At 53.3% G+C, this 15,426-nt stretch overlaps 1 protein-coding gene across 3 annotated transcripts; it reads left to right on the forward strand.

Annotated features, from left to right (window-relative positions):
- The first annotated feature begins 310 nt into the window (after positions 1-310).
- Positions 311-14,023, forward strand: LOC144949849 (uncharacterized). Of its 3 annotated transcripts, XR_013640311.1 has the most exons (6): positions 311-333; positions 2,901-2,999; positions 3,587-3,722; positions 7,117-7,341; positions 8,791-13,574; positions 13,656-14,023. XR_013640311.1 is itself a non-coding variant. In XM_078879818.1 (5 exons), the coding sequence occupies exons 3-5, from the start codon at positions 3,587-3,589 to the stop codon at positions 10,176-10,178; spliced, it is 1,749 nt and encodes a 582-aa protein (XP_078735944.1). In that variant the 5' UTR covers positions 311-333; positions 2,901-2,999; the 3' UTR covers positions 10,179-13,635. The 3 variants fall into 3 exon arrangements, 2 of the variants coding, with proteins under 2 accessions (XP_078735944.1, XP_078735945.1); XM_078879818.1 differs by lacking the exon at positions 13,656-14,023 and having other exon boundaries at positions 8,791-13,635; XM_078879819.1 differs by lacking the exons at positions 311-333; positions 13,656-14,023 and adding an exon at positions 1,591-1,651 and having other exon boundaries at positions 8,791-13,635.
- The last annotated feature ends 1,403 nt before the right edge of the window (positions 14,024-15,426 follow it).

The following is a 15,426-nucleotide window of genomic DNA, read 5'->3' on the forward strand; positions in this document are numbered from 1 at the left end:
ACCTACAGTCTAAATACTACATATTCTGACCTACAGTCTAAATACGACAGATTCTGACCTACAGTCTAAATACTACAGATTCTGACCTACAGTCTAAATACGACAGATTCTGCCCTACAGTCTAAATACTACAGAATCTGACCTACAGTCTATACACTATAGATTCTGACCTACAGTCTATACACTATAGATTCTGACCTACAGTCTATAGACTATATATTCTGACCCTGCAGTGCTGGTGGCTACTGGGGGTGTCCGTGTCGTCTGCTCGAGGCGCCTTGTCCCGCATCTTGCCGCTCGCTGCGAGAGACGAAAACGCAGGACAAAGAGGCGGTGAGAGACACACACGGGGAGACAAAGACGGAGGGGGAGACACGGGGAGACAAAGACGGAGGGGGAGACACGGGGGGAGGGGGAGACACGGGGGGGGGGCAAGGGGGGGAGGCACGGGGGGGGGGGAGACACGGGGGGGGAGGCATGGGGGGGGGAGGCACGGGGGGGGAGACACGGGGAGACAAAGACGGAGGGGGAGACACGGGGGGGGGGGTGACACGGGGGGGGGGGAGACACGGGGAGACAAAGACGGAGGGGGAGACACGGGGGGAGGGGGGGGGAGACACGGGGGGGGGGAGACACAGGGGGGTGGGAGAGACACGGGGGGGAGGCACGGGGGGGGGGGGGACACGGGGAGGGAGACACGGGGAGACAAAGACGGAGGGGGAGACACGGGGGGGGGGGGGGGAGACACGGGGGGGGGAGACACGGGGGGGGGAGACACAGGGGGGTGGGAGAGACACGGGGGGGGGGGGGAGGCACGGGGGGGAGGCACGGGGGGGGGGGGAGACACGGGGGGGGAGGCATGGGGGGGGGAGGCACGGGGGGGGAGACACGGGGAGACAAAGACGGAGGGGGAGACACGGGGGGGGGGTGACACGGGGGGGGGGGAGACACGGGGAGACAAAGACGGAGGGGGAGACACGGGGGGAGGGGGGGGAGACACGGGGGGGGGGGGACACAGGGGGGTGGGAGAGACACGGGGGGGAGGCACGGGGGGGGGGGGACACGGGGAGGGAGACACGGGGAGACAAAGACGGAGGGGGAGACACGGGGGGGGGGGGGGAGACACGGGGGGGGGAGACACGGGGGGGGGAGACACAGGGGGGTGGGAGAGACACGGGGGGGGGGGGGGAGGCACGGGGGGGAGGCACGGGGGGGGAGACGCGGGGAGACAAAGACGGAGGGGGAGACACGGGGGGGGAGACACGGGGGGGGGAGACACGGGGGGGGAGGCACGGGGGGGGGGGCACGGGGGGGAGACACGGGGGGGGGGAGACACGGGGAGACAAAGACGGAGGGGGAGACACGGGGGGAGAGACACGGGGGGGGGGGGACACGGGGAGGGGAGACACGGGGAGACAAAGACGGCGGGGGAGACACGGGGGGGGGAGACACGGAGGGGGAGAGAGACAGGAGAGGTACAGAGACACACAGAGAAGGACAGAGACAGTGAAAGTCACAGAGAGACAGATGCAGAGAGACACAAAGCAACACACACCGAGAGAGAGAGAGAGACAGAGAGACACACAGACACACAGGCTGGATTGTGTGAGAAGCTCACAAATCCTTGAAAGATCTGGGCAAAGTCCCATCGGTGAGCTCCTCCGGCAGGCAAGGCTGCGTTGGCTGGGTCATGTAGCCCGCATGCCCAGCCACCGCATGCCTAGACAGCTTTTGTTTGGCCGGATCGAGGGGGCTAAACGGGCGCGGCACGAGCTAGAGAAGAGATGGAGTGATGTGGTACAGGAGGACGTGGAGCTGAGTGGACTTGCCGATGACTGGTACCAGCGGTGTCAAGATTGGCCTCAGTGGAGGAGGCTCGTGAAGGACGCTACTGGGCAGTTGGAGGCAGTCGCCCTCCAACAACAACGGAGGGCGGAGGAGCGACGCTCACAACAACGAGCGGAGCGCCGGGTGGATAAAGCACAGCAAGTTGGCACAGTAGGGGGCACAGGTGGTGCATCAGCCAGTCATCTCGGTCATCTCGGTCAGTCGACCCGTGGCACCTGCTGGGTCTGCCTCGTGACCTCCTGCCAGCGGGCGTTCGACACTTCACGTGGCCTCAACGTGCACATGGCCTGGCACAAGCGTCGTGGTGACGTCACCGCCACTTAGTGGCGAATGGCGGTTGTTGTTGTTGGGGTAAAGTGTGGGTGACTCCCTCCTCTTGGTGGTGGTGGTGGTGGTGGGGTAAAGTGTGGGTAATGCCCAGTGGCGGAGCCAGTGGGGGCGGGGCGGTGGTACGTGCCCCCCCAATGATCCGATGAAAATTAAGGATTTAAAGCTTTGGTGACTGCAGGGATTCATCTTCTTGGTTCTTTCGGTAAAGTCACGTAGAAGGGAAGTAATAAAATTAAATAAAACATAATAAAATGAGAATAATTTTATTATGTTTTATTTTTGTTATTTTATTATTTAATTTCTACGTGACTTTACCGAAAGAACCAAGAAGATGAATCCCTGCAGTCACGAAAGCTTTCAATCGAAAAATGGTGGAGCCCGTCAAAGATGGCGGAGCCCGTCAAAGATGGCGGAGCCCGTCAAAGATGGCGGAGCCCGTCAAAGATGGCGGAGCCCGTCAAAGATGGCGGAGCCCGTCAAAGATGGCGGAGCCCGTCAAAGATGGCGGGGCCTAAGAAAGTGCCGCCCGCACGCCGTCGCGGTTTGAGACGTTCGATTGGCTCCAAAGCTCGTTCCACACCGAGTCGGTCTACGGCTTCCCGCGCTTCTACTTCATGCGCCATTGAACGCACACGCGCCGAGTAAACAGCAAGGGGCAAGTCCTCCCCTTACTAACAACTCCTGGCAACGCCTCTGATAATGCCGAACCTGTTACCTTTCAGGACGCCACTGGTTGAGCGGCGCAGTGGAGGAGGAGAGGAAGAGTAGGCCAAGTACAACTCTACAGAGAGGGCGAGGGGGCCTCTGCAACAGCAGTGGCGGTGAGTCGACAGTTGCAGGGCTGCGGTGTTACCGGTCATGGTGGCACCATCACCAGCACCATCATCACCACCATCAGCACCACCACAACCAGCACACACCACCATCACCACCATCAGCACCACCAACACCACCATCACCACCACCATCACCAGCACCACCAGCACCACCACAACCAGCACACACCACCACCACCAGCACCATCACCACCACCACCATCACCACCACCATCACCACCACCACCACTTTCATCACCACCACCACCAGCACCACCACCAGCACCACCACCACTTTCATCACCACCAGCACCATCACCACCACCACCACCACTTTCATCACCACCAGCACCACCAGCACCACCACCATCACCACCACCATCACCACCACAACCACCATCACCTCCACCAGCACCACCACCACGATCACCACCACAACCATCACCACCACAACCATCACCACAATCACCACCTCCACCACCATCACCACCATCACCACCACAACCACCTCCACCACCAGCACCACCACCAGTATCACCACCTCCACCACCAGCACCACCTGCACTACCACTATCAGCATCTGCGTCCCGCAGATGGAGGGGCGCGTCGAAGTGGCGCTCATCAAGGAGGAGTACGAAGAAGGGCAGCCCAGCGCGGACGCTTGCCCAGACCTCATCGTCAAGTTCGAGGACACGGACGATGACGCCGGCGGTGGTGACGACGGTGTCGGTGAGATCGCACGTTGCTCCCTCGCACGTTTCTCCCTCAGGGCATCTCCGGTTTCTTCCTCCTCCCTTCCCCCTACTATACACTACTATACACTATACACTATTATACACTACACTGCTATATACACTACACTGCTAAACACTATACACCACTATACACACTACACTATTATACACTACACTACACACTACTATATAAACTACACTACACACTATACTACTATACACTACACTACTATACACACTACACTACTATACACTACTATACACTACACACTACTAAACACTATACACCACTATACACACTACACTATTATACACTACACTACACATTACTATATAAACTACACTACTATATACACTATACTACTATACACTACACTACTATACACACTACACTACTATACACACTACACTACTATACACTACACTATACACGACACTACTATACACTACACTACTATACACTACTATACACTACACTACACATACTATACACTACACTATACACTACTATACACACTACACTACTATACACTACACTATACACTACTATACACTACACTATACACTACTATACACACTACACTACTATACACTACACTATACACTACACCATACACTACTATACACACTACACTACTATACACACTACACTACACACTATACACTACTATACACCACACTATACACTACTATACACTACACTATACACTACACTATACACTACACTATCCACTACTATACACACGATACTACTATACACACTACAATACACTACACACTATACACTACACTATACACTACACTATACACTACTATACACACTACACTACTATACACACTACAATACAGTACACACTATACACTACACTATACACTACACTATACACTACTATACACTACACTATACACTACACTATACACTACTATACACACTACACTACTATACACACTACAATACAGTACACACTATACACTACACTATACACTACACTATACTGTACACTACACTATACACTACACTATACACTACTATACACACTACACTACTATACACACTACAATACAGTACACACTATACACTACACTATACACTACACTATACTGTACACTACACTATACACTACACTATACACTACACTATACACTACACTATACACTACTATACACACTACACTACTATACACACTACAATACAGTACACACTATACACTACACTATACACTACACTATACACTACTATACACTACACTATACACTACACTATACACTACTATACACACTACACTACTATACACACTACAATACAGTACACACTATACACTACACTATACACTACACTATACTGTACACTACACTATACACTACACTATACACTACTATACACACTACACTACTATACACACTACAATACAGTACACACTATACACTACACTATACACTACACTATACTGTACACTACACTATACACTACACTATACACTACACTATGCACTACTAGACAGACTCCTCCTGGAGGAATTCCCAGGCGACGTCTTCTCAGCAGCAGTAGCTGCAGCAGCAGCATCAGCAGCAGCAGTAGCAGCAGCAGCAGCGTGGTCCTGGGCCGGCCCCGGGGCCTTCGCCCAGCGGGGCGTTGACGATGTCCGGTGGAGTTCCATGGGGAGTCTTAACCTGGGTGGGGGGCTTCCTTTAGCGGGGTGCCCCAACCGACCTCAACCGACTCCTCTCGATCCGGAGGAGCGGCAAGCTCCACTCCAAGCCTCTCCCTGTTTGCTGAGCTCCTCGCCCGATCGGAACCTCATCTGGTCTCCCTCGTACCGGCGATCTCAATCCTTTCGGTCATTGCCCAAGAGCTCATGACCCAGAGGTGAGGGTGGGAATGTAGGTCAGGCCTGTGAACCGAGAGAATTTGTTTGAGAACTCGGCGCCCGCTTAACTACCAATTCAATTATTCATATTGTTGGTTCTTTCGGTAAAGTCACATAGAAGGGAAATGATAAAATAATAAAAATAATAAACAATAAAATTACCACGACGTTTGTAACACAAGCAATCATTATCAGGTGTGAAATCCACAAATTCGAAAAAATGTCTTGCTGTGGAAAATTTGAAAAATGTTCTTGCTGTGGATTTCATATCTGATGATGATTGCTTGTGTTGCTGTCGAAACGTCGTGAGAATTTTATTGTTTAATATTTTTATTATTTTATTATTTCTCTTCTACATGACTTTACCGAAGGAACCAAGAATAGGCATCCCTGCAGTCACGAAAGCTTTAAATCAAAGTTAAAATTATTCATGGTACATAAATACTGTCCAGGGACTCCTCTACTTACGAACGTTCCACTTATGAATTTTCAAAGATGGGAAGAAACCTGTAAATTCAACCGCCGCGCAATAGATGGCGGTGGTGGTATCTACATCTGTAGAACGTGAACAACCAGTGGCATCTACATCTGCAGAATATGAAGAACCAGTGGCATCTATATCTACAGAACATGAAGAATCAGTGGCATATACATCTGCAGAACGTTAAAAAATGGTGGCATCTACATCTGCAGAACGTGAAGAACCAGTGGCATCTACATCTGCAGAACATGAAGAACCAGTGGCATCTACATCTGCAGAACGTGAAGAACCAGTGGCATCTACATCTGCAGAACGTGAAGAACCAGTGGCATCTACATCTGCAGAACGTGAAGGACCAGTGGCATCTACATCTGCAGAACGTGAAGGACCAGTGGCATCTACATCTGCAGAACGTGAAGAACCAGTGGCATCTACATCTGCAGAACATGAAGAACCAGTGGCATCTGCATCTGCAGAACGTGAAGAACCAGTGGCATCTACATCTGCAGAACGTGAAGAACCAGTGGCATCTACATCTGCAGAACGTGAAGGACCAGTGGCATCTGCATCTGCAGAACGTGAAGAACCAGTGGCATCTACATCTGCAGAACGTGAAGGACCAGTGGCATCTGCATCTGCAGAACGTGAAGAACCGGTGGCATCTACATCTGGAGAACGTGAAGAACCAGTGGCATCTACATCTACAGGAGATTCTCCAGCTGTTAACGCCATTCCCCCATGTTTAGTGTACACGCCATAAAACACGCCGAGAATCGCCAGGAGTAAAGTTGGACTTTCGAACAAATCGAGTTATGAACACAGAACCTCTGGAACCTGACTCGTTCGTCAGTAGAGCAGTGCTTGTACAGCCCTTTTGCAGAAGCGACCTGGCCACACAGATAATAGCAACTTAACGAAGTGGGCTTGCCATCATCACCATCATCATCATCATCGCCGCCGCGTGGAAATGTATCGCAGTAGCCAATTAACAAATACCATCGTACGACGAACACAAGCCGCGTTGTATCTCCGAACCGCAGCTCCTCCTCCGCTCCTGAACATCGTTAAAGTGGAAGGGACTCCGGAGAGACCCCAGCAGGAGGGGAACGAGGGGGACGACGAGGAGGAGGAGGAGGCGGAGGCGACGGGGAACCGCCCGGGTTTCCCAGATTCTCCGGGACGCAAGCCAGTCAAGGTGGAGGTGTGGGCGGAGGACGTCAAGAAGTTCGTCGAGGTGGAGCTGCTGGAGGAGGACATTGGTCGAGGTGAGAGAGGGCTATGAGATGTTGTCTACCTCGCCTGGTATACATGAGGTCGTGGGTTAGATCCCGACCCTGACGCCTGCTGCAGTATATTTGGAGTCTGCGTGTCTCTCTCTCATCATCATCACGGTGGCTAGGAGATGTTAGCTACCTCGCCTGGTATACAGGAGGTCGTGGGTTAGATCCCGACCCTGACGCCTGCTGCAGTATATTTGGAGTCTGCGTGTCTCTCTCTCATCATCATCACGGTGGATAGGAGATGTTAGCTACCTCGCCTGGTATACAGGAGGTCGTGGGTTAGATCCCGACCCTGACGCCTGCTGCAGTATATTTGGAGATCGAGAAGAGATTGAGAGAGGTGAGAGAAGAGATAGAGAGATAGATAGAGAAGAGAGATATATAGAGAAGAGATATATGTATATACAGAGAGAAGAGAGAGCACTATCATGTGCTGCTGGCTGAGGTAAGAATGCAGAGAGAGGTGAGAGATAGAGAGAGAGGAGAGAGATAGAGAGAGGAGATAGAGGGGAGAGATTCCGCGGGCCTGGTTTCTCTTTTACACCATTGGAACCTCATTTGCCAGTAAAAAATATAATAATTGATTTTTTACCATTTTATCTGGTAACAAAACGGACACCTTTTTTTTACAAGGAGTCATGTTTGCATTGACCACAATACCTGCAGTCATAATGCAAACAAGAAACACAACTCTGATAATGTATGCACTGTCCTTGAAGTTGATTGGTCCACACCCGAGACAGCTTTCCTTAGAGCCTAGTCCAGGGGTCGGCAACCTACGGCTCCGGAGCCGCATGCGGCTCTTTGCGGGCTGCTTCTTGACGATATGTACGTATGTACAGTATGTACTCAGATGCATTGCGGCTCTTGAAATACTGAATTTTGTACCGAATTGGAAAGAAATGGCTCTTCTTGTTATTTTGGTTGCCGACCCCTGGCCTAGTCTCTACTATGTCTCATTGAGACAGCTTTCCTTAGAGCCTTAGAGCCTGACTTTACCGAAAGAACCAAAGAGTATGGCGCACCAGTGTGTAGTGTGGTATGTAGTGCATAGCGTAGTGTGTAGTGTAGTGTGTAGCGTAGTGTATAGTGTGTAGCGTAGTGTATAGTGTAGTGTAGTGTGTAGCGTAGTGTATAGTGTGTAGTGTATAGTGTGCAGTGTAGTAGGTAGTGCATAGTGTAATGTGTAGCGTAGTGTGTAGTGCATAGTGTAGTGTATAGTGTAGTATGTAGTGTAGTGCAGCGTGTAGCGTAGTGTAGTGTGTGTCGTGTAGTGTAGTGTAAAAATGTATTCTAAAATAAACGAGCTTTCAACTTTGCATGTAAAATCACGCGGCTCTAGCTAGCAGGCGACACCCCCCCCCGCCCCCCCCCCCAATGTCACACCGACACCCCCCCCGCCACCCCCCCCCCCGTATGGCACCGCGAGCGCAGCGCAGCACGAGGAGGCCCAAGGCACGGGGCCGCTGTGCGAGGGCTGCGGCCTGGAGCTCGGTCGCCGATGCCTCCGCCTGAAGGTGGACGACGCGACAGCCGCACCGCCGCCGGTGCCGCCGGTGCCGCCGGTGCCGCCGCCGCCACCGCGGGCCTGCGAGCGGTGCGGCGACGCGATCGCCGTCGGCGCCGCAGCGTTCGTCTACCGCCAGCGGAGGAGGCCGACAGAGGCCCGCGGAGAGGAGGAGAAGGAGGAGCGGCCGCCGCCGGCGACGCCGACGCCGCCGACGCCGCGTGGCGCCGCGTCGGGAGCGTCCGACGGCAGGAAGCACGCGTGCCGGGAATGCGGCAAAGCGTTCCTCTACCGGTGCCAGCTGAAGCGGCACAGCAGGACGCACACGGGAGAGAGGCCGCACGCCTGCGGCGAGTGCGGCAAGCGCTTCTCGCAGCACTCCCACCTGGAGACGCACGCGCGCATCCACACGGGCGAGAAGCCGCACTCGTGCGCCGAGTGCGGCAAGGGCTTCCGCCAGCGCTCCAACCTGAAGATCCACGCGGCGACGCACTCCGGCGAGCGGCCGCACGCCTGCCCCGACTGCGGCAAGCGCTTCTCGCACCGCTCGCACCTCGCGACGCACTCGAGGACGCACGGCGCGGGGGCCGGGGGCGGTCCCGGCGGACCCCGCGCCGAGACCGCCCGGGCCTTCTCCAAGTGCTCGAGCCTCAGCGTGCACTCGCCGCCCCGCGCCAGCGTCAAGCCGTACGCGTGCGCCGAGTGCGGCAGGGGCTTCGCGAAGCGCTCCAACCTGAAGACGCACGCCCTGGCGCACGCTGGCGACCTGCCGCACACGTGCCCCCAGTGCGGCAAGGGCTTCTGCTACCGCTACCAGCTGAAGCGGCACAGCAGGACGCACACGGGAGAGCGGCCGCACGCGTGCGCCGAGTGCGGCAAGGGCTTCTCGCAGCGCTCCCACCTGGAGACGCACGCGCGCATCCACACGAGCGAGAGGCCGCACGCCTGCCTCGACTGCGGCAAGAGGTTCACGCAGCGCTCCAACCTCAAGATCCACGTGCTGACGCACGCTGCCGAGAAGCCGCACGTGTGCGAGCGGTGCGGCAAGGGCTTCTCCCACCGCTCGTACCTGATCACGCACGCGCGCACCCACACGGGCGAGAGGCCGCACGCGTGCAAGGAGTGCGGCAAGGCGTTCGCGCAGCGCTCCAACCTGAACATCCACGCGCTGACGCACACGGGAGAGAGGCCGCACGTGTGCGCACAGTGCGGCCGCGGCTTCGCGCAGCACTCCAACCTGAAGACGCACGCGCTCACGCACGCCGCCCCCGGGAAGCCGCGAGCGTCCAGGGGCCCTCGGAAAGTTCCGAGCTGAGGAGTGTCTCCCTGGCCCCGCTCGGTTTCGTTATCCTTCCCCGCGCCTCCCCCCACTGGCCACGGTGGGCTACGCACGCCGCGAAAGAAGTTCAATATACGAACGCTACACTCCTTTCATTGCGCGCGTTTATTTTTTTTTCATCGGGAGCAAATTGTGAACAACGGCCATGTCAGACATTAGTTAATCTGTTTAACACGTAGGCTTTCGCGACCAATATTATTCATAATCAACGTTTTTGGGCTTAGATAAATGTGTCATAACCCTCCACCTACCCGACACGGCCAATCAGTAAAAAAGTGTCACGTTGACAAAAGACAAATAGTTCACTGCTTTAGCCCACCGGTGTGTTGAAGCGCAAAACCACAACATTTACAATTTGAGTACGACGTTTCGCTGGTAATTGCATCCAGCATCATCGGGCAATTCGCCAGAATGGTGAGGCTCTGCTCTGTCTCCCGTTCTTGTATAGAGCAGCAGCAGGGTGACGTCATCATTAGTTAATCTAAACGGCATTGGCATTGGCTTCACTGTTTGATGGACATGGGGTCCCCGGTTCAAACCCCCCGGCAGAGGGGAGGCCTCGTCTCCTGCAGCCGTGGATCTTAGTCTCCCCATCTGGCCTGTTGCCCGAGATATAGAAAGTGGAGATAACCAGACGAGAAGTTGACAGCTGAAGAGGGCACAAAGGCCAGAGGTCAGTCCGGAGCCCGTGGACTTTGTACTCAAGGACTGTCCAATCGAAGGTCGGCGCCACCTCTCAAGATCGGGCGAGTGTCGGCCACGCCAGCACATTGCACGTACGCACGGGATGGTGGTCTTGTCGACCCCCAGTGATGCCAAACGTAAATACACATTCCAGCGTAGCAGTCTGGGACGCGCGCACGCTGTTGAGAAGTCGCTTCACCGGCTACCCTAGGGCGGGGTCAGAGAAGGTGCGTACTCTGTTTAAGATGTGTGGATAAGCTTGGCGAAGGGCTACAATTGTAGTACGATCGTAAACGCCGTGAGAGGGGAAATGGGATCGTAAGTCACAGTAAATACGGGTGTCATAGTGTGACCGGGTCTCTGGATCAGGGGCTCCGGGTACAGAAAATGCTCGTGAAGATTTGTCGAAATTTCCGGCGAAGGGCGACGATTGTAGTACGATCGTAAACGCCATGAGAGGGGAAATCGGATCGTAAGTCACAGTAAATACGGGTGTCATAGTGTGACCGGGTCTCTGGATCAGGGGCTCTGGGTACAGAAAATGCTCTTGAAGATTTGTCAAAAGTTCCGGCGAAGGGCTACGATTGTAGTACAATCGTAAACGCCGCGAGAGGGAAATCGGATCGTAAGTCACAGTAAATACGGGTGTCATAGTGTGACCGGGTCTCAGGACCAGGGGCTCCGGGTACAGAAAATTATCAAGAAGATTTGTCGAAAGTTCCGGCGAAGGGCGACGATTGTAGTACGATCGTAAACGTCGCGAGAAAAAAATGGGATAGTAAGTCACAGTAAATACGGGTGTCATAGTGTGACCGGGTCTCAGGACCAGGGGCTCCGGGTACAGAAAATTATCAAGAAGATTTGTCGAAAGTTCCGGCGAAGGGCGACGATTGTAGTACGATCGTAAAACGTATCGCGAGTCAGAAGTAAACGTCGGAGCCGCGGTCGCTCTGCAACTGCTGCACTACCGGCGGGAGTTGCCGTCGCTGGGCGCTGCATCGCCCGCTCACAACGCACAGGAGCTGAAGGTGCCCAGGCGGCACGGCCCTAAGCGACGTCATAGCCCCTCCCCCCTCCCTGCGCGTGTCCCTCAGTGATGTCATAGCTCCTCCCCCCCTCCCTGCGCGCGTCCCTCAGCGACGTCATAGCCCCTCCCCCCTGCCCGCACGTGCGCGCGTACCTCGGCCATTTTGTATGGCCGAGGAAAGCAGAGACGACACCATTCGTGGAAGGAACTTTGACGAGTGTAATCATTGATGTTGTCATCGACGGCTTGATTCGTTGATCAATCTATATTGATTAGGTCCCGTCGCCAGTTGTTATCGGTGTCACGATCAATCGACCTAGTAGGAGCCCCGACGGCTCGAAAGTTGATCGCGAGCTTTGCGAGGCCCAGCGTCGACTCGCATATTTACGAGAAGTCTCACCTTTAAAATAATCAACCAGTGAAATGCATGACCTAGTGCACGTATCGCGCATGTGAGAATCCTAATGAATTGTTGCACATTTATATATATAGATATATATATACACATACACACACTGCTTCATAGGTTGTCTATAAACGACTGCTAAACTTCACAGCTCACCTTTTTTTCACCAATTTGTTGACATCGGAATCACGTTTGAAGTATCTTAATCCGGTGAAATCAGCGCACACGCGTGGATATTCCTCGCCAAATCTTATAGCACAGAGGCTAACCCAGCTGGCGCTGTGTTTAACAGACGGGTATAGTGACGAGATGTCCGGGGTACATTGGCTCGGTGTTGATGATTGGCTTTGCATTTGTAAGGGCATTGGTTTTAAGAGCCACGTCAACTCGGGGCACCGTACAGCTCCTCTCAACCATTCCCAATGCCCCGCTGTGGTCTAGCCGAGGGGGACCCCCCCAGTGGCAGCTGCCCCTGTGTGGCTCAAGGTGTCAGCCGTGACCATTGGCTGGGTCGTTGACCCCGGAGTGAGGGATGGTGATTGTCGGGACCGGTCGACCTCTCTAAGCAGAACGTACTTATCTCTCGTGGACCTCGCTGCATGCGCCGCATCGGAATCGGGAGCGGGCCGTCGTCGGTTGTAGATTTTAGGCTTCAGCCAAGCAATGCACATTGTGACTCAACATCGTATTCGTATTGTTGTTGATATTATGAGTGAAGTGGTTTAGTTTAGTTAGCGTTAGGGTCAAGGGGCAATGCTCCACCGTGGTGCACTGAACACGGAATGACGACGGTGATGATGATGATGGCGATGTTTTCCCGCATCTTTTAAAGTGTTCCACAACGTTGCGCCTGGAACATTTGGAGCCTGCCCAGTGACATTTTGAAATCCACGATGTAGCCTCGTGCATTGGCGTGCGATCATTCCCATCAGTAGGAGCATGGCGAGCGGTGTTTCGTGACGGTACCAGTGACCTCTACGGCGTGCGAGTGAGTGTTGTCTAACACGTGGGGAGCGGTGGCGCAGCGGTTAGCGCGCTGCGCTGCGAACCCGGCGACCCGAGTTCGAGTCCCGCTCGCGGCCAACGCCGGCGATGAACATCCGAATCGCTCCTGGGCCTCCCCTAAGCCGACTCGGCCTCAAATCGAGTACCTGGTGCAACGTGGCGTTGTCCACCCACCCTTTTTGTATGCCGTTGCCGGCCTTCGTAGGCGCTGCTACTCGCTAACAGCACTTGCCCCAACAGTCTCTTTAAGGTTAATTTTAGAACTTTCGTGACTGCAGGAATTATTATTTGTTTCTTACCGAAAGAAACAAATAATAATAGTCTCTTTAAGGCTGTGCATGGGAGGGGGGGGATGGTGAATCTTTATCTTTGTAAGCACCCTGATGACGATTGTTTTGAGGGCGCTTTGTACATTTAAATTATTTGTTGTCTAACCGTTCACCCTGTTGGTTCTCTTGATGTCGTCGTGGTGGTGGTGGCGGTGGCGGCGATCGTGGCCGGGCCGTCGCTCTCCGTGTGTGGTCGCCGTGTCAATAAAGCCGCTGTGCTCTCTCGCGAGCGCCGATTTGTTGCGGCGGTTTGTGACGACGGTGGAAGGCAACTGGTCGGCTTCACTGGCCACGTCCCGATGATTGAACTTGCGTCAACTTGTCTCAACTTGTGTCAGCTTGCGTCAACCTGTCTGAATTTTAGTCGACTTGTAACACTGCACGGCGGCGCTGCGTTCGTCCTCGCAACAGAGATACGGAGAGAGAGAGAGAGAGAGGACGACTTAGAGGCACCAGGAGGAGGAACCACGGATGGAGAGTTGTAACAGATGGAGAATAGTCCACCAATCGGGGTAGAAGGGAGTGAGATGGAACAGATGGAGATTAGTCCACCAATCGGGGTAGAAGGGAGTGAGATGGAACAGATGGAGATTAGTCAACACACTTTGCTGTACCACCCCGGCCATCTACAATGACGGCTCAACCAAGTGGGCTCATCATCATCACGTGGACATTTATAGCAGCAGCCAAATCCTCTAAATATATAGAGGGCATACTCATATCGAAGCAGAGATCCATACAGACCCACAGATACCCCATACTCATATCGAAGCAGAGATCCATACAGACCCACAGATACCCCATACTCATATCGAACCAGAGATCCATACATACCCACAGATACCCATATTCATATCGAACCAGAGATCCACACAGACCCACAGATACCCCATACTCATATCGAACCAGAGAACCATACAGACCCACAGATAACCCATATTCATATCGAAGCAGAGATCCATACAGACCCACAGATACCCATACTCATATCGAACCAGAGAACCATACAGACCCACAGATAACCCATATTCATATCGAACCAGAGATCCATACAGACCCACAGATACCCCATATTCATATCGAACCAGAGAACCATACAGACCCACAGATAACCCATATTCATATCGAACCAGAGAACCATACAGACCCACAGATACCCCATACTCATATCGAACCAGAGAACCATACAGACCCACAGATACCCCATACTCATATCGAACCAGAGAACCATACAGACCCACAGATACCCCATACTCATATCGAAGCAGAGATCCATACAGACCCACAGATACCCCATACTCATATAGAACCAGAGATCCATACAGACCCACAGATAACCCATATTCATATCGAACCAGAGATCCATACAGACCCACAGATACCCCATATTCATATCGAACCAGAGATCCATACAGACCCACAGATAACCCATATTCATATCGAACCAGAGATCCATACAGACCCACAGATAACCATACTCATATAGAACCAGAGATCCATACATACCCACAGATACCCCATACTCATATCGAACCAGAGATCCATACAGACCCACAGATATCCATACTCATATCGAACCAGAGATCCACACAGACCCACAGATACCCATACTCATATCGAACCAGAGATCCACACATACCCACAGATACCCATATTCATATCGAACCAGAGATCCACACATACCCACAGATACCCATACTCATATAGAACCAGAGATCCATACATACCCACAGATACCCCATACTCATATCGAACCAGAGATCCACACAGACC

This window comes from Lampetra fluviatilis, chromosome 55 (genome assembly GCF_964198595.1).
Source record: "Lampetra fluviatilis chromosome 55, kcLamFluv1.1, whole genome shotgun sequence".
In the NCBI taxonomy this organism is placed as follows: Eukaryota; Metazoa; Chordata; class Hyperoartia; order Petromyzontiformes; family Petromyzontidae; genus Lampetra; species Lampetra fluviatilis.